Here is a 27773-nt window from a genome sequence, read left to right as displayed (position 1 = left end):
GATTAAAAATGGTCATAGCAAAAGATAATTTGATATTGCTGTTGGAAAATACTGCCTCCTACAATTCTGCCTGCACATAATATGGACATGGCTGGTGGTTTGCCATATCTCAGGTTCCGTACTGGCTTCAGAAAACAGGCTGGATTTTATATCAACACAGTGGCTGACCAAAACATGTTGATCTGTTATCAAATTAGATTCTGGCAGACATGTGTAAATGCTGTGTCTGTATATATATATGTGTGTGTGTGTGTGTGTGTGTGTGTGTGTGTGTGTGTGTGTGAGTGAGTGAGTGTATACCTGTCCTTTTTTTCCCCCTAAGGTAAGTCTTTCCGCTCCCGGGATTGGAAAGACTCCTTACCCTCTCCCTTAAAACCCACATCCTTTAGTCTTTCCCTCTCATTCCCTCTTTCCTGATGAAGCAACCTTGGGTTGTGAAAGCTTGAAATTTGTGTGTGTGTTTGTGTGTTTTTTATTGTGTCTATCTACCAGCGCTTTCTCATGTGGTAAGTCACAGCATCTTTGTTTTTTTATATATATTTTTCCCATGTGTAATGTTTCCCTGTATTATATTCATATCATTGTTTCAAAAGTATGTAATAAGAAACATAAACAAAAATTTTCCCAAGGTTGAGAAGCTGATATACTTTCCAGATGGAAGTGGTAGTCAGTATAACAACAAAAATAATTTTTCAAATCTGTGCAACCACAAAGTAGACTTTGGGTTGGAGGCTGAATGGCACTTTTTTGCATCTTGTCATAGTAAAAATGCATTTGATGGGGCAGGAGGTACAACAAAACATGAAGTAAGTAAAGCCAGCGTACAAAGACTAACCACAGACCAAATTCTCACAGTACAGGACATGTATGTCTTTTGCAAGGATAATATTAAAGGCATTACCTATTTTCTGATCAAGAAAGAAGAAGTGGTTCTGCATATGAAAACAACACTTCAAACCAGATTTGAAAACTGTATAGCAATAAAAGGAACAAGGCATTTCCTCAAATTCCTTGGCACTGCAGAAAACGTAGTTCAGTGCTATGTAACATCAGAAACTGAAATTTATGAGGATCATTGTGTCAGTAAAATTACATCTCTATCTTTAATATTGAATGACATAGTGGCATGTGTGTATGATGGACAGTGGTGGCTTGCAGAGGTTGAAAGAATAAGTTTGGAAAACAATGATGTTTATGTGCATTTTTACCACCCTGCTGGCCCAAGAACATCATTCAAGAAATCTAATAGTGACAAAGTTTGGACACCAATGGAAAATGTTTTAAGGAGACTTTCAGTGCTTGAACTTACCACAGCAACTGGGAGGTCTTATTCTATATCACAGAAGCTGTCAGAACAAATAAGTGTTCTTAACATTCATCACCAGGTTTAGGAGCAGTCGCATCTTGAAGGATGTTAATTGAAAATATTTATTTTAAGTATGTCAGAATAATATAAACGTTATTTCAGTCATGTTTCTACTTTTTGTATATAATTCAGTACCTTACTTCAATAATAATTGATTATATCCTGCCACTATCACACATGAATAGGCAACAGCCATAAGATCAGTTGTAGAGTAATGTGAATTATCTCCTTGTTTTCAAAAATTAATATCTTTGTTCACAGTCAGATATCAATGTTGAAATCTTTACAGTACATTGCTATTATATAGGTGTAAAAACTGTTCAAAAATCGTATTTTTATATTGAGTCCCACCTGATATAACTAACCCCAAACTTTACAAAAAATGAAAATTTTCAAATTTCGGAAATTCATAAAAAATTAAGGAAACAAAATGATAATTAAATTACACCCTAGCTGCAAACAGGCATTGATATACATCGTTGGGGACATCGTGAAAATGTGTTCCCTGACCGGGACTCGAACCCGGGATCTCCTGCTTACATGGCAGGCACTCTATCCATCTGAGCCACCAAGGGCACAGAGTATAGTGCATCTGCAGGGACTTATCCCTTGCAATCTCCCCATGAGACCCACATTCGCAACATGTCCACACCACTGCATTCGTAGTGTGCCTAATAGATGTTTGCCCATCACACTCATTACTCGTTGCAGCTTAATCTATCAAGTCCCGTACGAGTTGGGGCATATTGTGTGCATTTTCACCAGAAGGTCAGTGGCTGGGTAGCCATATTTTAACTGTATATGAAGTAGTATCTGGTGTGGACATGTTGAGAATGTGGGTCTCACGGGGAACGTGCAAGGGATAAGTCCCTGCAGGTGCACTATCCCCTGTGCCCTTGGTGGCTCAGATGGGCAGAGCGTCTACCATATAAGCAGGAGACCCCGGTTCGAGTCCCGGTCAGGGCACACATTTTCAACATGTCCCCAATGATGTATACAATGCCTGTTTGCAGCTAGGGTGTTGATTTAACAATCATTTCATTCTAGAGAAGCTGCACGGTCATCAGTAGTATCTGTTCTTTCGGGAACAGATACTACCTTCATATAAAATTAAGGAAACATATATAAGTGTTCTTGCTGTATATGAGGCTAGCAGTGTATGATATTTAATTATAGGAAAAAAATAGACTCTCATAAATCACTCCTTGTTTGTTATTTTTGGGCCTGAAAAGTGGATTTTTAAAAATTTGGATACCGAACTTTGGAGGTCATTTTGACTGGTTATTTTTGAATTTAGGGTATTTTGTGTAATAGACAGTGTTGTAGAGGACACTTTTCTAAAAGCAATCATGTAAATTGCAGTGTTGTAACTTAACCCAGTGCAGAGATATTCATATTTTTGCTAATATCTGTAAACTGAAAGATTGTCGCGTGCTTACAAATGAAAATGGCCACCATTCAGTAAAGGTGAAAGGTAAAATTTTTTAAAAAACTGTTTGGACTTCTCAATTATAGGGTAATCACACATAAAAAAATTAAAATATTTAGAAATGGTCAAGCAACCAATTTAATTTTTATTGTACCTCTTCATTTGGATTGACCCTGATGAATCAGAGATGATTTGTAGCTGGCTACTTTCGGCACGCTTGACTTTCCACAAATACACTATCACTGTGAAATATTTCACCACATCCAAGCAGCACACTGACCAACTGAATGTAGACAGTGCAGGTGTTTTAAACAGGCTGGTCTGACAGGGTAGGAAGGTGCCAGAGGCGGATCACAAGTCTCCTCCTTGCCCTGCTGGCTCATTTAACGGTTCACAGCGAGCGACAACGCTCTGCAGAGCAGGGCGGGCTGGAACAGCCTGGCGTATGCTGTCGTTGTCTGACTACTAATTGGCGTTCACGTATGCAAGCAGTTATCATTCAATTACTGTTTTCTAAGTAGCCAGGAAGACCAGAAGAGTAGTTTTAGTCATACAAATTTTATTTGACTGGATTTTTTAGAAATTAGGTACAGTCAGGTTCTAACATGAAAGTAGGTATTTTTAGGATTTTTAAAAATGAGGTACAGTCAGGTTCTAACATGAAATTAGGTATTTTAGGTACTATAAAATTACAATTTTCGATAAAATATTTGCGTAATTCTTAGCTGGGAAGACCATGAGAGAATGTTAGTCATAAAAAAATTTATTTACTTGGATTTTTAAAATTTAGGTACAATCAGGTACTAACCTGAAATTAGATATATTAGGTGCTATAAAACTAGCATTTCGATCATAAATTGGCATAATTTGCGTATGTACAACTTTTATTGCCTTTATTTAATGAGGAACAAACTAGGTTTTTACCTAAAATTCGAGGTCTAGTGATCAGTAATCCATTTGGCTTATTCCAGTATAAACAATTGGCATTTGGGATTTCAAGTGCATCCACTATTTTCCATTGCTCTATGGAGCAGCTGACACATGATGTCCTTGAACCTGTGAGTTATTTAGATGACATTATTGCCCTGGGAAAGGATTCAAGGGATCTTTTGCAGAATCTGGAGTCACTGTTTCAAGTTTTGGAAAAAGCCAACCTTGAAATGCAACAAAGAGAAATGTGTGTTTTTTGCCCAAAAGGTAGGATACCTCAGACACATTTTTAGCACTTCAGGGATCTTCTCAACACCTCGACATGTAGAGGCCGTACAAGAAGTCTCAGCGCCACTGATACCAAACAATTAGTCGGTTCTTGGGCAATAAAACTATTATTGGAAATTTACTCCCCACACCGCAGCCATTGAGGAGCCCTTGCACACCTTATATGAAAAGACGTAAAGCGTCAGTGATCACCCATCTGTCAAAAAAACCTTCTTAGACCTCAAGCAGACTTTCCTCCATCCAGTCTATCTGATAGTGTATGATCCTCGGAAATTGTTAATAGTGGCTGCAGACACCTCTGATTATGGGCTTGGAGAGGCTCTATCCCACAAGATAAACTGCATGGAACGCAGTGATGATGGCGTAATGCATCTACACCCAGATAGAGAAAGATGCCCTGGCAATCATTTCTGTGCTCAAAACATTCTGTGATTAGTCAACAGCCAATGGGTTACGCTCTTGACTGACCACAAGCTGCTGCTGCCCCTTTTTCATATGGAAGCTGGTAGTCCACAAAAAACAACACAGTGTATCCAGGGGTGAGCCGTATTTTTGTCAATGTAGGCATATGGTATTCAGTACCGCTCTACGACGCAAACCATGAACACGGATGTTCTATCCCATCTTCTGTCAGGTCAGAATGCGACTCTTGATATTGTGCCAGAGGAATATTTTGATACAGACTTGGAATCTGCTTAAGCAGTCATCCTGTTTCCCATTCATGCTAATCCTATTACCAAGTTAATTCCGAGTGACCCGTTCTACACAGTGTGGTGCACTGCATCACACAAGGGTGCCCTGCTGACAGAAAAAGCAGCAATCAGGATGTTGCAGCAAACTGGCACCACTGGCATAAACTCTAGATTCTGATGGACACCACGGAAACGGGTGGGGCCATTTTCATCACCCATGACCACTGAATTGCCGCAGGCAGTGTTGCATGGGCTGGACTACTTGCATGTGCTGATAACATGACTGCAGGATCACTTGTACCCAAGTGCCCATAAGGCCACAGAGCAACCAGTTCCAATGGCAGCAACAGCCAAGGAGGATCAACACAGCTGTACTGCAGAAAGCTGCCAGCAGTTGCAGCCGGAATCACCACCTCCCTGACCTCAGTCTAAGTCAGACACTGTGCTTCTGGGATGGTATACGCTCGATGGCTTCAATTCAATTCAATGATAGCACGTAATAACTGTCATCAGTGATAGGTGTCCAACTGTACTTTGAAAAATTTCAATATTGACAGTTATCGCCATTGGACTAGTATCCTCTGAGACTTATTTCTTTTGTAAAACCAAATCAAGAAGATTACAATTTGTGTGTTCAGACTTAATGGAATTGTGTACACGAGGATATAGTTTGTGAATAACTTCATTTTCTGTGTTTTTTGTAATAAAATATTATTTATTTGTATTACCTGGGAATCTTATTTGTGTAGTCACCACAGAAAAATCTGTACTGCCACAAAAATGAAATTCAGGTTCCTTTCTAACTTCCAGTCCCCCCCCCCCCCCCCCTCTCCTGCCCCGTCTCCTGTTTCTGCCCTTGCTGGGTAGGGACAGTCATTGAAGCACAAATGGAAAAGAGCATTACAACTGTGTGAACAACAGGAAAAAGGACACCAAAGATTAAATGAGTTTAAAAGAACCTTAAAATGAAAGCTTATGGAGTTTTGAATAAGTACAGTATTGAGACTAGATAGTGTGTGCAGAAAAGATTCCACATTTTCTGTTCTTGTATCCCAAACTGCAATTAAGGACTTAATGCAAACTGCAGCTCAGAGATCATATACTATACATTTGAAATGCAAGGCTTCTGCTGCTTCACTGCTGAAGCTGTAGTATGGAATCACATTATAACTGAATTACTGGTGCAGATAAGATTGCTTGAGGAAAAAATAAGTTGCAGTACAACAGTGGTTTTAGATGAAAATTTCTGTGTCAAGAAAATCAGTTTAGATTTTTATAAGACTTCTAATTTTCTGCAGATAGAGAAAAAAAGAGTAAATAAAGAACTGCCTGTACAATGGCCAAAGTGGAAGTTTTCATTAATTTCTTTCACTGCACACACCTGAAAGTATATTCTCTAACTAGCATGGCCATTATCAACCTCTAGACAGTAGAAAAAGAGTTCCACAGACATTAGTTTGGAATAGAAACCAGAGTAAATTGAAAAGAAGTGAGATGTATCAGTCAAAACCAAATAACCATCTTTCTGATACCAGGCCTATGATCTGATCATCCGAAAAATTGAACTCTAAATGAAAACCAAAGATTAGTTAGTTATGTAGTAAGCAAAGAAAACAGCTATTCAAACTTCAACTTGGAAGAATGTTGATATACATACATCTTGTACAGATTATTGGTATAACTTTTTTCAGAGTGCATATGTATTAAAATGTATTAAAATAAAATTTTTGAAAACATTATCAGCGATCCTTAAATTAAAATTTAAAGATTAAAAACAGTCTTGATCACAACTTTTTATTTTTATTGGAGTGACCAGTTTCGAATCTATTTAAGAACCATCTTCAGACTCTGAAATCTATCTGGTAATATGTTTTTTCAGAGCCTGAAGACGGTTCTTAAATAGAATTGAAACCGGTCACTCCAATAAAAATAAAAATAAAAAGTTGTGATCAAGACTGTTTTTAATCTTTAAGCATATGTATTAATTTAGGTATAATATCTTCTGTTATAGAATTGTGTTACTATGTTTACATCAGTGTTTCAAAATAGGTAATGTGAGTATCCCTTTAATGTTTGGAATTTGAGTTCATAAGTTGGACCATTGCTTCTGAATATTTTCAGTTTCATTTGCAAGTATGGGGTTTGTTGCTTTCTACTTGGCTGGGAAGCTTCATGTTTTTACACCATTTGGAAGAGGAAGATCTTGGCGCCTGTGCATATTTCTTGCACCCCTTACAGTAGCAACCTGTGTGGCCCTGAGCCGGACATGTGATTATCATCATCATTGGCAAGGTGTGTATACAAGCACAGTGATATTCAGTTTCATATGTCTTCTCATTACTTATTACACTTATGGTTCCTGTTCTTTTACTTTTGATGAATCTTTCACAGACGCAAAGATTTTGGTTACCATTGCTAACATTATTGATGCTTTTTGGTCTCAATTTTTAATTCAGGAGTACTCAGATTTAATTAATTTCATGGTCGGTGGGGTTTAAGCTTTAAGTAGTTCTGCCAAGTAATTACTATGATATACAGAGCTGCTCATTAGCAAAAATAGTGAAATTTTCACTGCCTGCAATAGAGAATGTAAATTTAAAGGCTGTGAATTAAATTCAGTATTTTGTAGACCATGTGATCCTAATCCACACTGTACAGTGGCAATAGAAAACGCAAATAAAGATATTGAAATTTGCAAGCTTTTAGAGCCAATGGCTCCTCCTGGCAGGAGGGTTGAAATGAGAAGGTGAAGGGAAAGGACTGGTGAGGTTCAGGAAATGGGGAGAGTTCAGAAAAGTCTTCCAGAACCGTGGGTCAGGGGAGACTTATGGACAGGATGAGAATGAAAGACTGGTTGCTGGGAAATGCAGCAGAAGAGATTTGAAAACCTGAGAGTTTAAAGGTGGGAGGTAGGTAATATGCAAGACAGAGATCACTGACAAATATCATGTATGAGTTAATAAGAGTGGGAAACTAAGTGCTTGTATGTGGTAAATGTGGAGGCTGTTTGGTCTTTTGCATTGTTATGACTATCGCCAAGTTATCAGTTAGAATAAATGGGCATAGGCAGAGAGTGTATACTGGCTAACTTTCTTCACTCCTTTTCTGTTTTCTGTATTTTCTATATCTTTCAGTTTCTGACCATCTATCTCCCCACCACCACCACCACCAACACAGTGTGAGTAGACAAAGTTCCCCTAAAATAAAACGCCATATGAGGTAAGAGAGTGAAACTAAAAAAAAGTAAACAACCTTCATGTTTCAGTGTCAAAGATAGTAGATGTCATTGTTATAGTGAAGATAGGTGCATTTAGTTTCTTACATCTACCTTCAGTCCTCTGTGCTTGAAATGGTCAACTTCACTGACTGACCACCTTTGGAGGAAAAAAAATTCTCTTTTATAAGAGTTCTGTGATAGAAACTGTATCCATTATATTTGTTGTAGTTAAGAATTAATCTGTTCTCTGAAAGCTGCATTCTGATCTGATTTTACTGACCAACCTAGTAGCTACATCGTTTATTTCACATTCTATGTTTTTTACCTGTAGACCACAAAGAGAGAAATTTTTGATTCACCTATCCTGTTTAACGAAAGATTGTTGATAACTACGAAGAAAAGTGATCTACCCAGGCTAGAACCCTATGGCACTCCCCCCCCCCCCCCCCAAATTCCGCATTCCCCCCACTTTATATGACCCCAGTCAGATTGAAACATCTTCCCATTTTTTTTCACTGAAGGGCAAAGTTCTGCTTCTTGCTTTCCACATATGAGTTGAACCATTGTTAAACTTTTTTGCTAATCATATAAAGTTTCACCTTTTGAAAAGTAACACATAATTTGTGCAGTCAAATGCTTTTGTTAAAATAAAAAATACTGAGTAGCCTCAACCTATCATTTTAGCCCTGACAGTGTGTCACACACAAAATAATAAATTCAATTTTCTGTGGATACTGCTTTCCTGGAACTAACCTATTAACCAGTAGTTGTCTATGTTCTCTCTTTTACTGTTTTTATAAAGTGGTTTCACCAAAGAGTATTTCAGTCTGTTAGGAAATTGACCATACCTGAAAGACACAATGCACAGGTAAGTAACTGACTACAGAATTAAGTTATGTTACAGCGATTTTCATAATACTACTTGAAATTTTACCATCTCCTAATCTTGTTTCGTGTTGCTGCTTGTGATGTAGTTGACTCAGAACACCAGCTTTCAGGAGTTCTATGTAGTTACCTGTACCAGTAAAATTTTGATTTAACCAATGTACTATTGACACAGTGTTCATTAGTTATTTTGTGCAACTCTGCTGGATCTCTAACAGTTTCATTCTTGCATAAGAAAGGTATAATATGTTAAACACCCAATTTCTGTCCTGATGCCTTTTTCCACAGTTGAAAAAATATATATTTAATTTTGTTCTGAGAGCTTTCTATTATTTTGGTGGAGTGCATTATTTTAACCTGTCTGATGATATTCCACATTACGTTGTAGTGTTGTTGGTAGTGAAATTCCATTATGGGACTCTTTACTACATATCTGCCTGCAAGGTTTCAATAGCAAAGAGCTAACAAAGAAAGTAAGAATGTTTGTCATTCAAGTTGCCTGTGTTGTATACCTCTTGCCAAGTTCCCCTTCGAGATTGGTTTTAAGTGTTTGTGTTGCATGTGAGATCTCTTGCAAGTGAGATTCACTTATTTGGAATATGATTCTGCCTTCATTCCTTTCAGTATTATTGCCTGCGCGTCATGATCTGACATTCCATTACTAATTTTTCTCACACTGTATCCTTCAACTAGAGAACAATTTGTAAAGATATTGTTTGTGTTCATTCTGCTGTCTCTGAACTCTAGTTGGGAGGTATACTGTCTGTGGCGAATTTCAAAACATTAACTGATACTAAGGGGGTCCTGCAGTGACCCCGTAAGCTAGGCCAAAATAGATTATACTCCCTATGCAACTTAAGGCAGCTCCTCCTACAGTTACTGTAATCAACTTTGTATGTTTCTTACAGAGACAAGTTTGGAGAGGGAAACCCTGAAGTCAGCACTGGAGAATCCTCTGAGGCCGATAATTAAAGGGTTTTTTGTTTGAAAGTTAAACTCTTCTGCATACTATTCAAATATTTGATGTTTACAGTGTTTTGATATGTCAACTCTTTTGAATAAAACATTCCACTCGGGATAAATGGCCATCCCTCCCTTCCGCAGTGAACTGCTAGCATGAAAATCAAATAAGATGTACCTCTCCAAAGAAAGGCTTTATATTTCTTCACCATGTAAATGATGTTCTGGTATACAAATAAGTAACGAGTTAAGATCTATTAGCAATTCACATATTTTACCTTTAATTCGTGTAATATTTTGATAAAATAAGCTTGCAGCACCTACTGATCTGCATTTCTCATTTAATGAACAAACTTCCATTTTTAATGTCCTCAAGCAGGGATGCGTTGTACCTGATTTTGTCCTAAAATGTCTAGCTCATCTGTGCATTATCACTGAAATTTGGCCTGAACAAGACAGATCCACCTGCTGTGTTGTCACTTGTTAGCATCACTGACCACCCCTTCCCAGACTAGTGTCCAGTATAGCCTGACTATCATCACCAAAATGTGTGCCTTGTCAACAGTCATCAGCACCCTATCAGGTCCCATATGAAGTCACCTCACAACACTGTCAAGATGGGGTTGATTGTAATGCTGGAACAGCTGTACACATTGATCATCAGTGGCCCAAGCTTGACTAATAGTCCTGCCCAAGTCACCACCTATATCATATGCCCAATCACTACCAAGACTATTCTGAGCCTCTCCCACTATCACTTTATGATCCTGTTTAGACAGACAGAGAGAGAGAGAGAGAGAGAGAGAGAGAGAGAGAGAGAGAGAGATGAATTGATTTTTGAAGTAATGAAAGATGATGAAATAGGAGCTTGCAGTGGGTAGGATTCTTGAAACAGAAGTTTGCTGGAAGTATTGAGAACTCCAGTGTATTTTATTTCATTAAGCAAATGCTGTGCTTGCGTTATTTTGTGTATGAAGATTTGTTGGTCCTCTAGAATGTCCAGTTTGCAGCTTTTGTAATGTACACATAGGATCCTTGTCTTGTTTTAAATGGACGGCTACTGTGATTTATTTGGTTGTTGAGGACAAAAAGCTGCAAAATCTCCATGAAATCTCAATTTTCAATTCCTGTCGCATTTGTCAACATATAAATGGTTGTAGTTAAGGCAGTTGATTTGATACACTCAAAAATAATTAGAAAACTGTAAATAAAATATTATTATTTCTTAAATAGTTTTGAATATTTTTTTAACTGCACACTAGTAAGGAATCTTACATGACACTGTTGAATCCTGTCACAGCATCTTGTATCTTTTATCTTGAAGCATGCATAATGTACTTGGAATCACTTACAAAATGCAAGAACAAACAGAAATAAATATTACAGAATGTTTTATTTGTAGTGAACTACCATAATATACAGTGATGAGGAAAAAAATCACAATACCAAAAAATAATTAATATAGAGTAATGAAATTTCCGGAATACATTTGTCTAGATAACATATTTGAGTGATTAACATTGCATGATCACAGGTTAATGTAAACACGAGATAAGTGGTTGCGAATGTGAAATGCTGGTACATTAATAACCAATATAACCATCAGAATGTTGAATGCAAGCATGCTAACATGCATGCATTGCGTTGTATTGGTGCCAGATGTCAGTTTGTGGGATGGAGTTCCATGCCTGTTGCACTTGGTAGGTCAATACAGGGGCAGCTAAAGCCATTTGTGGATTATGCTGGAGGAGTTGTCATCCGATGATGTCTTATACGTGCTCGATTGGAGACATCTGGTGGTCAAGCAGTCCAAGGCAACATGTCGACACTCTGTACAGCATGTTGGGCTACAACAGTGGTATGTGGGCGAAAACACACTCTGGAATGCTGTTCATGAATGGCAGCACAAGAGGTCAAATCACTGGATTGACATACAAATTTGTAGTCTGTTTGCATACCACGAGAATGTTCCTGCATTGCACACTGGCAGGTTGCTTGCAGGCCCTCAACTGGCCGCCTCCTTGACAACCTATGGCCATCACTGGCACCAAGGTAGAACCTGCTTTCATCAGAAAACACAGCAGACCTTCACTGTGCTCTCCAATGAGTTGTTGCTTTTCACCACTGAATTCACAGATCACTGTGGTTTGGGGTCAGTGGAATGTGTGCTGTAGGGCATCTGGTTCAGAGCTGTTGTTGAAGTAACAGACTTTTAACAGTTTGTTGTGTCACCAGGGTGCCAACTGCTGCTCAAATTGCTGCCGCAGATGCAGTATGATGCATCAGAGCCATACGCCGAATACTCTCGGTAGTGCCATGCAGCTGTCTGGTGCCCGGTCTTCTTGTGGCTGTACATTCCTGTGATCACCACTGCCAGAAATCATGTACAGTGGCTACATTCCTGCCAAGTCTTTCTGCAGTATAGCAGAAGGAATAGCCAGTTTCTCATAGCCCTATTACACAACCTCATTGGAACTCGGTGAGGTGTTGATAATGAGGCGGCCGGAGTGGCCGAGCTGTTCTAGGCGCTACAGTCTGGGACCGCACGACTGCTACGGTTGCAGGTTCGAATCTTGCCTCGGGCATGGATGTGTGTCATGTCATTAGGTTAGTTAGGTTTAAGTAGTTCTAAGTTCTAGGGGACTGATGACCTCAGAAGTTAAGTCCCATAGTGCTCAGAGCCATTTGAACCATTTGTTGATAATGATGCCTTTGTCGCCTTAAAGGCATTCTTGACTAACATCAACTCACCATCTCCAATCTCAAAGGTAACTAATACTCACTACCATTACAGCACTTATTTAAAGCAGATCTGATTTACTTCCATAGTAGCACTATCAGTGTCACTCTTACGTGACTAGCATAAAATTTGAAGAGAGAGAATCTTTCAGAAACATGCCTACCAACTTTCTTTGTCATACACCATTACTTGGTGTTGTGTTTTCTTCTGTCATTGTATTGTCATTAACATGGATAAGTATTTATGATAGATAATTGATTTTTACTTTAACAAGGGTTTAATATGCTACTTCGCATTATAAATACAAAAATCCACAGGAAAACACAATTGTTGAAATATACTAGTAGCAGCTAATGAAAGTGCTACTTTTGGTAATTGGAGAGGGGTGTTCTTCTCATTCATATCATAAGCTTGACGTAAAATGGCTACGAATGTATGGGAATTTCTGATAAAACATGAAATTGCATCTTGTACTCATTCCTGCAGTCATCTTCGCTGAAAAATTTTCACATGCTATTCATTAGTTCCGTTTATTTAAAAAAATGTTACTAAAATACGATCACCTGCAGACGGTTAATTTCTTGCAAAATGAAGCAGTTCTTGATCATTAAATATTTAATCACCTGCCATATTCCTAAGATTATCTACATTATCACTGCTTTCTTTATATACTTTTTCTTTGTCTTTTCTATCTTCAATGGCAAAATCTGTTGTCCTTGTTGCAATACAATTTGTTAGCTTAACCTGTTTTTTATATTTGACATGTCTTTAAATTGCATTTCTGTCTTGTATTTTTTAGATTTTTCAATTCAGATCCTTTCCTTTTTGTAGCAATTTTACTTCTTCAGGGTTTTCTGCATTCTTGAGTTCGTGAAAAGTGAGTTGCAAATTTCAGTGCAGTAGGCATTTTGTACCAACTTTGGTATTCAACTACCAACTCACAAAATAATTAGCTGTTGGTATAAGCAATTTAAACAGACTGGGATTGTGTGCAAAAGAAAATAGCGCAGGCTGACCGTGTGGGTCAGAGAATGATGTCTGGCGGATTCAAGAAAGTTTTGTGCGTAGTCCCAGTATGTCTACCAATAGAGCCAGGCGAGAACTTGGAAGACCCCAGCCAACTGTATGGAAAATTCTGAATGGCATTTGCTGTACAAGCTCTACCGATTATAACTTGCGCAGGCTCTCAACCCCACTGACAAAGAGGAGCGTATTGCATTTTGTGGTTATGTGCTAGTAAAGCTGGAGGTGATGCATTTATACAGTGTGTAATTTTTAGCGATGAAGTGACGTTCCACCTTAGTGGAAAAGTCAACAAACACAATGTTCACATTTGGGATTTGGAAAAATCCAGTCACCATTGCCCCCCTGCGGGTTCGGGGGTAAGAATAGGCCTGCGGTATTCCTGCCCGTCATAAAAGGCGACTAAAAGGAGTCTCAAACGTTTCGGCCTTATGTGATGGTCCCCTGTCGGGTTTGACCTCCATATCTCAAAATTCTTCCGAAGAGCGAGCCGATTGGGGAAGGGCGCCTTACATGGTGCATTTTGTCCATCGTGCATTGAGACCTCTAGCCAGCTTTACTGTCGTCGCATTGCCGTCCGGCTCATTCTCCATCTCTTGGGTGAGAATGCATTCCTGGGTGCAATTTCCATTATGCATTGCACAGTGTTGCTTTTTGCGGAGGCGACTACCATGGACTTTATTGCACCTAATATCCAGCACGGTAGCCAGTCCGTTGTGGTGGGGCCGCCATGTACCCTGTTGGTTGTAGCCCCCTGACAACACAGGGATCGCTCTGCTGATGCCTGCGCCGTTTACTCCCCATGAATGCCAAGGAGTAGATGCCCATCTCCCTGGGGCATCAGAACTCCCGGCAATGGCCATCCTGCCAGGTGGCCCTTGCTGTGGCTGGGTGGCGCCCATGGGGAGGCCCCTTGGTCGGAGTAGGTGGCATCAGGGTGGATGACACGCAATGAAATGTGGCACATCTTCTATTGCTGGTGGCCAGCCACCAGCAGTCTTTAAGCGTTCGAGGGCTCATTTTAAAGCTAACATTTATGACCCCAAATCGTTCCCCCCCCCTGGCCACACCGTGGGAGGAACGAAAGGCAATGAATGAAAGTGAGACGTATTTGCCCAGGTGTCTCGTCTGTACCAGAGCTGATGGGGAATCCTTTGTATCCATGAAGCCTCAGTTCTTTGTAGAGCATTTAGAGGACAAGTTTGGGGAGGTGGCTTGTCCAAAATGCGCTCTGGGTCAGTTTTGATAAAAACGGCATCCTCTGCCCAGTCACACAGGTTACTTGCTTGTGACACCACATAAGAGTTTAAATATGGTCCAGGGCGTTATTTTCCATAGGGACCTACTTTTGCAGTCTGATGACGAGCTGCGCACCAACTTAGAGCGTTGAGGTGTCCATTTCGTCCGGCACATTCATCGGGGTCCGAGGGACAATCGGGTAGCAACCGGTGCCTTCATCTTGGCCTTTGAGGGTGATACATTACCAGAGAAGATCAAGGTGATGGTCTACCGATGTGACGTCAAGCCTTATGCTGGAAGTTCGGCCACATGTCTTCCCGCTGCACTTCCAGCCTCACATGTCGAGATTGCGGACGCCCATCACATCCCGATACTCCATGCACCCTGCCTCCCTTCTGTGTCAACTGCAGAGAGCACCGTTCTCCTTGCTCACCAGACTGCAGGATCTTACAGAAAGAGCACAAAGTCATGGAATATAAGACCCTGGACCAACTGACCTATACTGAGGCCAAGTGGAAATATGAACGACTACATCCAGTACGAATGACTGCCTCCTATGCTGCTGCAACAACAGCCGTGTTAGCCCCATCAGTTCAGCACATTCCAGCCCAATCACAGAGCCATACAACTCCACATGCCCCCTTGCCCATCGGGGGCATTATCCCCCCTGTTGCACCTGCACCACCTACCTCGGGAGCAACATCCCCCCACACATCGGGGACATCCATTCCCCTTCTAAGCTGCAGAAGTGTCCAACTTCTTCGACTTCTCACGCTCACAAGGGGTCCCTTGGGTCCCTCCCTTCCCAGGTTTCCACAAGCGGGAAGGCTGACGACCGACAGTGGCGTAAGTGCCCACAATCAGCTGGTTGTAGGGCTTCGCGATCCTCCTCCGTCCCGGAGACTGAATCGGTGAAGCCCTCCCAGCCAGTGAAACCCAAGGAGCAGCGTGAGAAATCCAAGAAGAAAAGCTCTAAACCTAAGGAACTCGCAGTGGCACCCACCCCACCGCAACCTTCCAGCTCTGCATCTGAGGACAAGGTAGAGTTTCTGGCGTCCGCTGAGGACCTCGATCTCGCTGGTCCCTCAGACACCATGGATAGCACTGGCATAGGTGCTCAATCGGAGGCAGCAGGTGACCCAGCGGCGTAATCTGCCTTCCCAGTCCCTTCACGCCTTTCTGAGTCATGGACAATATCATCCTCCAGTGGAACTGCAGAGGTTTCTTCCATCATCTAGCTGAGCTCTGACAACTTACCAGCCTTCACCCTTTCTTCTGCATTGCTCTTCATGAAAATTGGTTTCCAGCGATGCGAACCCGTGCCCTCCGTGGCTATCGGGGTTATTATAAGAACCGGGAAGCTTATGAAAGGGTGTCTTGTGGCGTCTTCATCTATGTCCTTCACTCTCTTCACAGCGAGTCTGTCCCTCTACAAACACCTTTAGAGGCTGTTGTTGTTCGGGTGTGGATGCCACAGGCTGTTACTGTCTGCAGTCTGTATCTTCCACCAGATGGTGATGTCCCACAGCACGTCCTGGCTGCGCTGATCGCCCAATTGCCGCCACCTTTCTTGTTACTGGGCGACTTCAACACCCCGTCTGTGGGGTGGGTCAGTGGCAACAGGTTGAGGTGCCATCGTTGAGAATGTATTGGCACTGCTCGACCTTTCCCTTTTAAACGATGGTGCCTTCACACATTTCAGTGTGGCGCATGGCACATACTCCGATCTGCAGCCCTAGCCTCTTACCTTCTGTCCAAAGGAGTGTGCATGACGACCTATGTGGTAGTGACCACTTTCTGATCTTTCTGTCACTGCCACAGTGTCACTCTTCTGGGCGCCCTTGCAGATGGGCTATGAATAAGGCTGACTGGGATTTGTTCTCCTCCATTGCCGCTATTGATCCTCTTTCTAATAACACCATTGATGCGGTGGTGCACTCCGTCACCACCGGCATCGTTACTGCCCTCGGTGGCAGACTGTGCCTTGGTGGTCACCTGAGATTGCTGAGGTGATTAAAGATTGCCAGCAGGCGCTCCAGCATCACAAGTGGCATCCATCTTCAGAAAACCTCGTCGCCTTTAAATGGCTCTGTGCACGAGCCCGCTGCATCATTCACCAACACAAGCAGGAGTGCTGGGAGCGGTATGTGTCCACCATTGGCCTCCATGTCTCTCCATCGCAGGTCTGGGCCAAGATTCGATGCCTCTATGGCTATCGGACCCCTGTCAGCGTCCCTGCGCTCTCACTGAATGGAGCAGTTTGTACTGACTCCAATGTCATTGCCAACCACTTGGCAGAGCATTTTGCTCTGAGTTCCGCTTCTGCGAATTACCCACTGACCTTCCGCTCCATTAAAGCGCAGATGGAACGTCGGAGCCTTTCTTTTCGCACCCACCATCCTGAAACCTACAATGTTCCATTCAGTGAGTGGGTATTTCACAGTGCCCTAGCCACTTGCCCTGATACTGCTCCTGGGCCAGATCGCATCCACTGTCAGATGCTGGAACACCTTTCAGTGGACTGCAAGCGATGCCTCCTCGACCTTTACAACCATATTTGGGTCAAGGGTGTGTTTCCGTTGCAATGGCGGGAAAGCATTGTCATCCCCGTTTTGAAACCTGGCAAGAACCCTTTGGAGGTGGACAGCTACCGCCTCATTAGCCTCATCAACGTTCTTTGCAAGCTGCTCGATCGGATGGTGAGCCGGCGATTGAGTTGGGTACTCGAGTCTCGGGGCCTCCCGGCTCCGTCTCAGGGTGGGTTCAAAAAAGGCCTCTCTGCCGCCGACAATCTGGTGAGCCTGGAGTCCGCCATCCGTACGGACTTTGCCCACCGTCAGCACCTCGTCGCTGTCTTCTTTGACATGCGGAAGGCGTACAATACGACGTGGCGCCATCACATCCTTTCTACACTTCATGATTGGGGTCTTCGGGGTCCGCTGCCGATTTTCATACGCAATTTTCTGTCGCATCGTACCTTCCGTGTGCAAGTCGCAGCCACTCTTAGTTCCTCCCGAGTTCAGGAGAATGGGGTGCCACAGGGATCTGTTTTAAGTGTCTGCCTGTTTTTAATAGCAATTAACAGGCTCGCTGCGGCGGTGGGAACGTCTGTCTCATCGTCCTTGTATGCTGACGACTCCTGCCTTTACTATAGCTCTATTGGCATTGCAGCTGCTGAACGTCAGCTGCAGGGCGCTATCTGCAAGGCTCAGTCTTGGGCTGTAGCGCATGGCTTCCAGTTTTCGGCAGCCAAGACCTGCGTTCTGCATTTCTGCCGGTGACGCACTGTTCACCCAGAGCTGCGGGTTTATCTTGATGGCAAACTTCTTGCTGTGTGTGGAGTCACATAGATTTCTGGGTGTGGTTTTTGATGCCCGGTTGACTTGGCTGCGTCATATTCGGAAGCTTAAGCAGATGTGTTGGCGGCATCTAAATGCTCTGCGATGCTTGAGCCACACCAGCTGGGGCGCCAACCGATCTACCCTCTTACGGCTCTAACAGGCATTAATCCAGTCTCGTCTGGATTATGGGAGCCTGGCTTATGGTTCAGCATCCCCTTAGGCGTTGCGGGTGCTGGACCCAATCCTTCACAGCGGGATATGCCTTGTCACTGGTGCTTTCCGGACCAGCCCTGTGAACAGCTTACTTGTGGAGGCAGGTATCCCTCCACTGCAGTTACGGCGCCACCGTTTAATGGCTGCTTATGCTGCCCATGTTTTAGCTTGCCCGGGTATCAAATTATCGTCTTCTGTTCCCACAATCGGTCGTCCATCTGCCAGAACGTCGGCCCCGGTCAGGTTGTACGATCGCGGTCCGCATCAAAGAGCTTCTCTCCGTTCTTGGGATTTTCCCTGTTCCACCTCCTTTCCGAGCCCCTTTGCGTACACCCCCTGGTGTGTTCCTCACCCTTGCCTTCGGCTCGACTTGGCACAGGGTCCTAAGGACTCAGTCCCTCCGGAGGCCTGCCGCCGCCACTTTTATTCCATCCTAGCCACGTATCATGGCTCTGGCATTGTATACACTGACGGTTCGATGGTTGCTGGTCGGGTCGGTTATGCTCTAACTCTAGGGGACCATTACGAACAACAATCCTTGCCGGCTGGCTGCAGCGTTTTTACTGCTGAGCTGGTCGCCATCTTTCGTGCCCTAGAGTATATCCGTTCCTGCTCAGGTGAGTCCTTCGTTATCTGTAGCGACTCCCTGAGCAGTTTACGAGCTATCGACCAGTGTTTCCCTCGCTCTCGTCTGGTGATGGCTATCCAGGAGTCCCTGCATACTCTTGCCCATTGCGGCTGCTCTGTGGTCTTTGTGTGGGCCCCTGGTCATGTCGGTATCCCGGGCAATGAACATGTTGACCGCCTGGTCAAACAGGCCACCGGTGAACCAACCCTGGACATTAGCCTCCCGGAGACTGATTTGCGAGCGGTATTATGCCGCAAAGTTTCCACGCTATGGGACGCTGAATGGTGCGGTCTGACCACCCCTAACAAACTCCATGCCGTCAAGGAGATGACGGGTGTGTGGCGGTCATCCCTGCGAGTGGCTCGCAGGGACTCAGTAGTTCTTTGGCGGCTCCGCGTTGGCCACACCTGCTTGACACACAGCCATTTACTGCGGCATGAGGACCCGCCTCTCTGTCGATTCGGGTCGGCTTTGACGGTGGTCCACATTTTGTTGTCCTGACCACTTTTAACTATGCTCCTGCAGATGTTTGTGCCGCCTGATACGCTCCCTGCCCTTTTAACTGATGGCTCTGCTATGGCAGGTTTAGTTTTGCGTTTTATTCGGGCAGGGGGCTTTTATCATTTGCTCTAAGTGTTTATCTTTATTTAGTGTTGATTCTGGCCTTTGGCCTACGGTTTTAGACTGAGTTTTTAATATATTTCTCGGTTGTTGGCTTTTTTTTTTTTCTCTATAGTCGGCCAACCACCGTCACACTGTGTGATTTTAATTCGTTTTGTCTGATCTGTGTCTCTCTTGTCCTGTGTCGTCTGCCGTCTTTTCTGTTGTTCGTTTTTTATTCTCTGTGGGTGTTTTTAGTTTTTGGAAAAAGGGACCGATGACCGTAGCAGTCTGGTCCCTTTAATCCCACAAACCAACCGACCACAGTCACCATTGCAACACAAAAGAGACTCACCGAAGATCAGCGTGTTCTGTGCCATATCCTGTACAAAGGTTTATGGACCATTTTTCTTTGCGGAAAGATCTGTAATGCTAATCACATACCTGGACATGTTGGAACAATGGCCGTTCCCTCAAGTTATGGAAGATTCCCAGGACTTCATTTTCCAATGAGGTGTAGCTCCACCCCATTGGCACCATGATGCATCAGGCTTTTGAATGACTCCTTTCCTCAGCGCTGGGTTGGTTGCAGGGGACTTGAGGAACTGGCTGTGCACTTCTGACCACCAAGATCCCTTGATCTCACACCCTGCGACTATTTCTTATGGGGTTATGTGAAGGAAGTTGTTTACATCTCACCACTACCAATCACTCTGAACGATATGTGGAAACAGATCACTGCTGCCGTCCACTCAGTAACAGCATATACGCTTTCGCATGTGTGGGACGAGTTTGGTTACTGTGTCGATGTTTGCTGTGCAGCCAATGGTGGCCACATTGAACATTTATAACATTTATCACATTTCTAATTATTAAATAATTACAAAAACTAATTAATTACAAATTATCAAATTTATTAAATGGATATCAAACATTAAGGGAATAAAACTTTGAAACTTCCTCTTTTCATTGGTGTAAAGCTTGTTCATTTTTGGATTTGTACTTGAATAAATACAAAATTTTGCCATCATTAGAATAACCCTGTATATGTTTATAATTTTGAGAAAAATTTTTGGTTTTACTGCAAGTGCTTACAAGGGAACCTCCCCATCGCACCCCCCTCAGATTTAGTTATAAGTTGGCACAGTGGATAGGCCTTGAAAAACTGAATGCAGATCAATCGAGAAAACAGGAAGAAGTTGTGTGGAACTATGAAAAAATAAGCAAAATATACAAACTGAGTAGTCAATTTGCAACATAGGCAACTTCAAGGGCATCGTGACCTCATGAGCGCCGTGGTCCCGTGGTTAGCGTGAGTGGCTGCGGAACGAGAGGTCCTTGGTTCAAGTCGTCCATCGACTGAAAAGTTTAATTTTTTATTTTCAGACAATTATTATCCGTCCGTCCGTCCGTCCGATGCGAGGTAACTGCGCCGTAGTATGGGGACGCCACACCTAAACAAACATCGAAACACATGCTATCAGTCGACTACAGCGCACGGAAGAGAGAGTATTCCTGCTAACGAGGCTCCCTGGCTGGCAGTTGACTGTTCACTACTTTGGACGAGAGTGCATTAAATATGTGAGATGTATTCCTTGGGCAATATGAATCCAGCAAATATAGCTCGCGACTTCAATAACAATCGCACGGTTTTGCGATTCGGTCACAAAACACAGGCGCTAAACTTATTACAGTGAACAGAGACGTCAGTGAACGAATGGACATATCATAACTTTGTGAAAATAAAAAACGTAAAATTTTCACACCAGGGAAGACTTGAACCAAGGACCTCTACTTCTGCAGCGGGGCATGCTAACCACGGGACCACGGCGCTTCTAAGCTTAGACAGTCCTTGATGTTGCGTATCTTCCACATGGACTACTCAGTTTGTATATTTTGCTTACTTTTTTCATAGTTGCACACAACTTCTTCTTGTTTTCTCGATTGATCTGTGTTCAGTTTTTCAAGGCCTATACACTGTGCCAACTTATAACTAAATATGATGGGGGTGCGATGGGGAGGTTCCCTTGTTAGTAAAATACAGCTATTTACGATTATTTGTAGGTTTCTGTTTCTAAACTGGTGCAATAGAAGGAAGTATCTGGAGTTAACTATGTTTTTTTTTTTTTACAGATGTGTTGTGTGGCTCTCTCTTGGGTCTGTCAATATCATACCTTTGCTATCGACAGTATTACCCAAGTTTAGACTCACTCCATGCCCACAGACCTTACATTGGTATTATTCCATACTTGGAGCTTGATGCTGTTCGCAGTACAGGGCAGCCACGTCCTCCTGAGGAACAAGTCAAATGGATATAAACTTGAAATCTTCTTCACATATGGATTTAAAGTGCAAGGTAATGCAACTAACAGTTTTTGTGGTAAAAAAATTAGGAATTTTGTACTGAAGAAATATGCCCTTTATAATATGTCAAGTATTTGAGTGTTATATCATTATTTAAATTGTTATATCATTATTTAAATTGTTGTTTTAACTTTTGTATTTGTTACTGAGGAAACATATATCTAAAAACAAAGATGATGTGACTTACCATACAAAAACCCTGGCAGGTCGATAGATACACAAACAAACACAATCATACACAAAAAATTCTAGCTTTCACAACCAACGGTTGCTTCATCAGGAAAGAGGGAAGGAGAGAGAAAGACGAAAGGATGTGGGTTTTAAGGGAGAGGGTAAGGAGTCATTTCAATCCCGGGAGCGGAAAGACTTACCTTAGGTGGAAAAAAGGACAGATATACACTCGCACACACACCCATATCCAACCACACGTACACAGACACAAGCAGACATTTGTAAAGGCAAAGAGATTCGGCAGAGATGTCAGTCGAGGCAGAAGTACAGAGGCAAAGATGTTGTTGAAAGACAGGTGAGGTATGAGCGGCGGCAACTTGAAATTAGCGGAGGTTGAGGCCTTGCGGATAACGAGAAGAGAGGATATACTGAAGGGCAAGTTCCCATCTCCGGAGTTCTGACAGGTTGGTGTTAGTGGGAAGTATCCAGATAACCCGGACGGTGTAACACTGTGCCAAGATGTGCTGGCCATGCACCAAGGCATGTTTAGCCACAGGGTGATCCTCATTACCAACAAACACTGTCTGCCTGTGTCCATCCATGCGAATGGACAGTTTGTTGCTGGTCATTCCCACATAGAAAGCTTCACAGTGTAGGCCGGTCAGTTGGTAAATCATGTGGGTGCTTTCACACGTGGTTCTGCCTTTGATCGTGTACACTTTCCGGGTTACAGGACTGGAGTAGGTGGTGGTGGGAGGGTGCATGGGACAGGTTTTACACCGGGGGCGGTTACAAGGGTAGGAGCCAGAGGGTAGGGAAGGTGGTTTGGGGATTTCATAGGGATGAACTAAGAGGTTACGAAGGTTAGGTGGACGGCGGAAAGACACTCTTGATGGAGAGGGGAGGATTTCATGAAGGATGGATCTCATTTCAGGGCAGAATTTGAGGAAGTCGTATCCCTGCTGGAGAGCCACATTCAGAGTCTGATCCCGTCCCGGAAAGTATCCTGTCACAAGTGGGGCACTTTTGTGGTTCTTCTGTGGGAGGTTCTGGGTTTGAGGCGATGAGGAAGTGGCTCTGGTTATTTGCTTCTGTACCAGGTCGGGAGGGTAGTTGCGGGATGAAAAAGCTGTTTTCAGGTTGTTGGTGTAATGGTTCAGGGATTCCGGACTGGAGCAGATTCGTTTGCCACGAAGACCTAGGCTGTAGGGAAGGGACCGATTGATGTGGAATGGGTGGCAGCTGTCATAATGGAGGTACTGTTGCTTGTTGGTGGGTTTGATGTGGACGGACGTGTGAAGCTGGCCATTGGACAGATGGAGGTCAACGGCAAGGAAAGTGGCATGGGATTTGGAGTAGGACCAGATGAATCTGATGGAACCAAAGGAGTTGAGGTTGGAGAGGAAATTCTGGAGTTCTTCTTCACTGTGAGTCCAGATCATGAAGATGTCATCAATAAATCTGTACCAAACTTTGGGTTGGCAGGCCTGGGTAACCAAGAAGGCTTCCTCTAAGCGACCCATGAATAGGTTGGCGTACGAGGGGGCCATCCTGGTACCCATGGCTGTTCCCTTTAATTGTTGGTATGTCTGGCCTTCAAAAGTGAAAAAGTTGTGGGTCAGGATGAAGCTGGCTAAGGTAATGAGGAAAGAGGTTTTAGGTAGGGTGGCAGGTGATCGGCGTGACAGGAAGTGCTCCATCGCAGCGAGGCCCTGGACGTGCGGAATATTTGTGTATAAGGAAGTGGCATCAGTGGTTACAAGGATGGTTTCTGGGGGTAACAGATTGGGTAAGGATTCCAGGCGTTCGAGAAAGTGGTTGGTGTCTTTGATGAAGGATGGGAGACTGCATGTAATGGGTTGAAGGTGTTGATCTACGTATGCAGAGATACGTTCTGTGGGGGCTTGGTAACCAGCTACAATGGGGTGGCCGGGATGATTGGGTTTGTGAATTTTAGGAAGAAGGTAGAAGGTAGGGGTGCGGGGTGTCGATGGGGTTAGGAGGTTGATGGAGTCAGGTGAAAGGTTTTGTAGGGGGCCCAAGGTTCTGAGGATTCCTTGAAGCTCCGCCTGGACATCAGGAATGGGATTACCTTGGCAAACTTTGTATGTGGTGTTGTCTGAAAGCTTACGCAGTCCCTCAGCCACATACTCCCGACGATCAAGTAGCACGGTCGTGGAACCCTTGTCTGCCGGAAGAATGACAATGGATCGGTCAGCCTTCAGATCACGGATAGCTTGGGCTTCAGCAGTGGTGATGTTGGGAGTAGGATTAAGGTTTTTTAAGAAGGATTGAGAAGCAAGGTTGGAAGTCAGAAATTCCTGGAAGGTTTGGAGAGGGTGATTTTGAGGAAGAGGAGGTGGGTCCCACTGTGACGGAGGACGGAACTGTTCCAGGCGGGGTTCAATTTGGATAGTGTCTTGGGGAGTTGGATCATTAGGAGTAGGATTAGGATCATTTTTCTTCGTGGCAAAGTGATATTTCCAGCAGAGAGTACGAGTGTTGGACAGTAAATCTTTGACGAGGGCTGTTTGGTTGAATCTGGGAGTGGGGCTGAAGGTGAGACCTTTGGATAGGACAGAGGTTTCGGATTGGGGGAGAGGTTTGGAGGAAAGGTTAACTACTGAATTGGGGTGTTGTGGTTCCAGATTGTGTTGATTGGAATTTTGAGGTTTTGGAGGGAGTGGAGCTGGAAGTGGGAGATTGAGTAGATGGGAGAGACTGGGTTTGTGTGCAATGAGAGGAGGTTGAGGTTTGCTGGAAAGGTTGTGAAGGGTGAGTGAGTTGCCTTTCCGGAGGTGGGAAACCAGGAGATTGGATAGTTTTTTGAGGTGGAGGGTGGCATGCTGTTCTAATTTGCGGTTGGCCTGTAGGAGGATGCTCTGAACAGCCGGTGTGGATGTGGGAGAGGAAAGATTGAGGACTTTTATTAAGGATAGGAGTTGACGGGTGTGTTCATTGGCTGAATTGATGAGTAGGTGAAGGATTAGGTGGGTGAGGGCAATGGATTGTTCAGTTTGGAACTGGTATAGGGACTGATGGAAAGAAGGGTTGCAGCCGGAGATGGGAACTGTAAGTGTGAGGCCTTTGGGCATAATGCCAAATGTCAGACAAGCCTGAGAAAATAAAATATGGGAGCGTAATCTGGCTAGGGCGAAGGCATGTTTGTGGAGGGAATGTAAATAAAACTTAATGGGGTCGTTGTGGGGGTGTTGTGAGGGTGACATGGCATTAGAAGGCGGAAAGTGTAACATGAGGCTGAAATGAAAATGAAAATAAAAATGAAAATAAAAATGAAAATAAAAATATATGGGGAGAGATAAATGTGAACTAGAAAGCTACTGGAGATATGGTGTGAAAAAAGGCGAAAAAGTGTTGGTTAAAGCTGGGCTGTGTTGATCCTGTGGTGAACTTGGCTTGGTAGACAACGATGTGCATAAAGGTTAGGTGGTTGTGTTGCCGCCAAAACATGTTAAAGGGTGGAGAAATTCGGGAAAATTTCGAAAAAACTACGTGTAAATGTATTAAAAGGAGTGGTTTTGTGGTGGCAGATTATGAGGATAAGGCTAACAATTGTCTGACGAAGAAATAGTGACGTTAAAACCTGTTGGAAGCGGCTAAAAATGATCAATGATGTGGGAAAAACGGAAATGGAAATAAAGCGAAAGTTATTAGAACTAGCCGAAATGGTTGTTTAATAGGTGAAAGGAACTGTTTGTGAACTAGAAACGGTGGATTTTATAGCAGCGATAGTGTTGAAAGCGGAACTTTTTTTTTGTTATAGTTTGGAAGTGGGTTACGTATTATTGAGTATATATAGGCGGGATAAAAAGGAAACAGTTTCAGTTTGTAAATCATTTTGCAGTTTTTAACCTTTCTTCTGTCTTTACAGGTTCTCATATGTTTTTGCGAGACAAAGTTCTGCATTTATCCCAGAAAGTTTGAAATTGACACCTGAAAGTATTAGGAGGCTGAACCACTCATGGGATTTGGATGAAGAAGCAATTCTAACAAAGTAATAGAAATAGATTCTGTGTGAAATTCAGCAAAACATCAGGCTTGTGTTGCAGTGGAAGAATTTATACAAATCTCAGCAATGACAATCTTTAATCATGAATCAATATTTAGTGACATACTCACCTTTTATTCTCTTGAATGTGCGCTGGAAGTTGTTTTCTCATAGAATTCCTTTATTCTAATATTAAAGTTCTTATTTCCTTTGTTTCTTCAATTTATATATATATATTTTCTTTTCTTGTAGCTTCAGGAAGAAAAGGTACTGAAAGTTAAGATTGGATTGGATTGGTAATAAAATGAAAGTTGATGGACTAGTTGAGTAAATTAAGATGGTGGTGGTGGTAGGGGGGGGGGGGGGGGGGGACAACGGACTGAAAAACCAAATGTATCAAGATGAAAGATTGCACCATCATTGAGGCAGCACACAACAGAAAATGCAACAGTTAGGGTTTCAGATATAAAATGCAGTTTAGCTGGTTGACCAAAAGTTGTTTTTATAATTATATTAAATACCTGTCTTACGTGTCTTGATTCGAGTTTCATTAACTTCTCTGAATCCTCCAAAAGAAGGACAGTTTTCACTGTCACTGTTGATTCCTGTCCAGTCGTGGCTAGATTTGAATTATGTTGTGAGGTAATTTTCAGAATGTTTCTAACCTTAAAACACACAAGTAAAGGAGCACTGTTTAAAATGAAACATTGCTGAATCCTTCATATTATATGATCTCTTGTGAATATAGGATGAAGTAACATGGGAAAAGCGATCGTCTTTCTACTCAGCTTTCAACTGTATTAACTTCTTTACAAGGAGATAAAATTTCCAGTTACATAGCTGGATTGTTTAGAAATGACAAACACTTGTCACGAGTAATGATGATTGTGAAACTGCAGACAATATCTTTTTCAGAGGGTAATTGTTCTGTTTTCTCAATGAAATTTTCTTTTTGCTGTTATTAGTGTTGTCATATAATCTTGCACTTTGGTGAAATGTAATGCAAGATTTTTGTTTTGTTAGGACTGTATCTCAGTTGGAATCTTGAAACAGCTTCATCATCTACATACATATTTTGTGGGCAGTCCTCTTTCAGTTGCTCCACCCAGGGATGCATTGCAGATTGTCTCATTACTTCTATCTCCCACAGCCTCTCTTCTTCCATTTCAAACTCTGCAGATGCTCCCTTGCTAATATTTCAGGTATGATGAACACAGCAAACACTTAACCAGAAGTAAAATATGTCATCCATTAACAACCTTGAATCTGTGGATATGTCAGTCTTTCTGCAGCATTCTTTATCTTGGCACCCTAGTCCTGCAGTAATGAAATTTGTAGAGGGAGGGACAGAAAAATGAAATATGCCTTTCATTACAGAAGTGTTTCTCTGTTCAAATAGTACAAAGAATACGAAAAAAAATAATATTTACGACATGATGACCATCATTTTACTCGTATATTAGTGAAATATTCTGTATATTAGTGAAATATTCTGTCAGATACATGATAAAATGGGAGGCAAAGATACGGAGGAACTAGTTTTCATATTTCACTACATGTAAGGAAGGATACAAACGTTGTAAGAGATTATGCCCTCACAGAGATGAAAATTGTCTTTTTGAGATATTATTTAGCAATAATCTGCATCTTCTGTATTTTACCTTATTTCTGTCTTTTT

The 27773-nt window shown here is 42.6% G+C and overlaps 1 protein-coding gene and 1 non-coding gene across 2 annotated transcripts in view; one reads left to right on the top strand and one right to left on the bottom strand.

The window, feature by feature from the left end:
• The window catches only part of LOC124612586 (phospholipid phosphatase 5), a 51582-nt gene extending 25150 nt beyond the window's left edge, over nt 1–26432 (top strand). The window contains exons 5-7 of the mRNA XM_047140874.1: nt 6827–6997; nt 21685–21907; nt 25979–26432. Coding sequence (XP_046996830.1) covers nt 6827–6997; nt 21685–21869 — 356 coding nt within the window. The 3' untranslated portion in view covers nt 21870–21907; nt 25979–26432. The remainder of the gene's footprint in view (nt 1–6826; nt 6998–21684; nt 21908–25978) is intronic.
• Trnat-ugu lies at nt 1868–1941 on the bottom strand. Its single transcript has one exon. It is a non-coding gene; the product is annotated as a tRNA-Thr (tRNA).
• Nucleotides 26433–27773: the final 1341 nt, after the last annotated feature.

This window comes from Schistocerca americana, chromosome 1 (assembly GCF_021461395.2).
Source record: "Schistocerca americana isolate TAMUIC-IGC-003095 chromosome 1, iqSchAmer2.1, whole genome shotgun sequence".
NCBI lineage: Eukaryota > Metazoa > Arthropoda > Insecta > Orthoptera > Acrididae > Schistocerca > Schistocerca americana.
The sequence above is the reverse complement of the archived record's forward strand: the minus strand, read 5'-3'. Positions and strand labels throughout refer to the sequence as shown.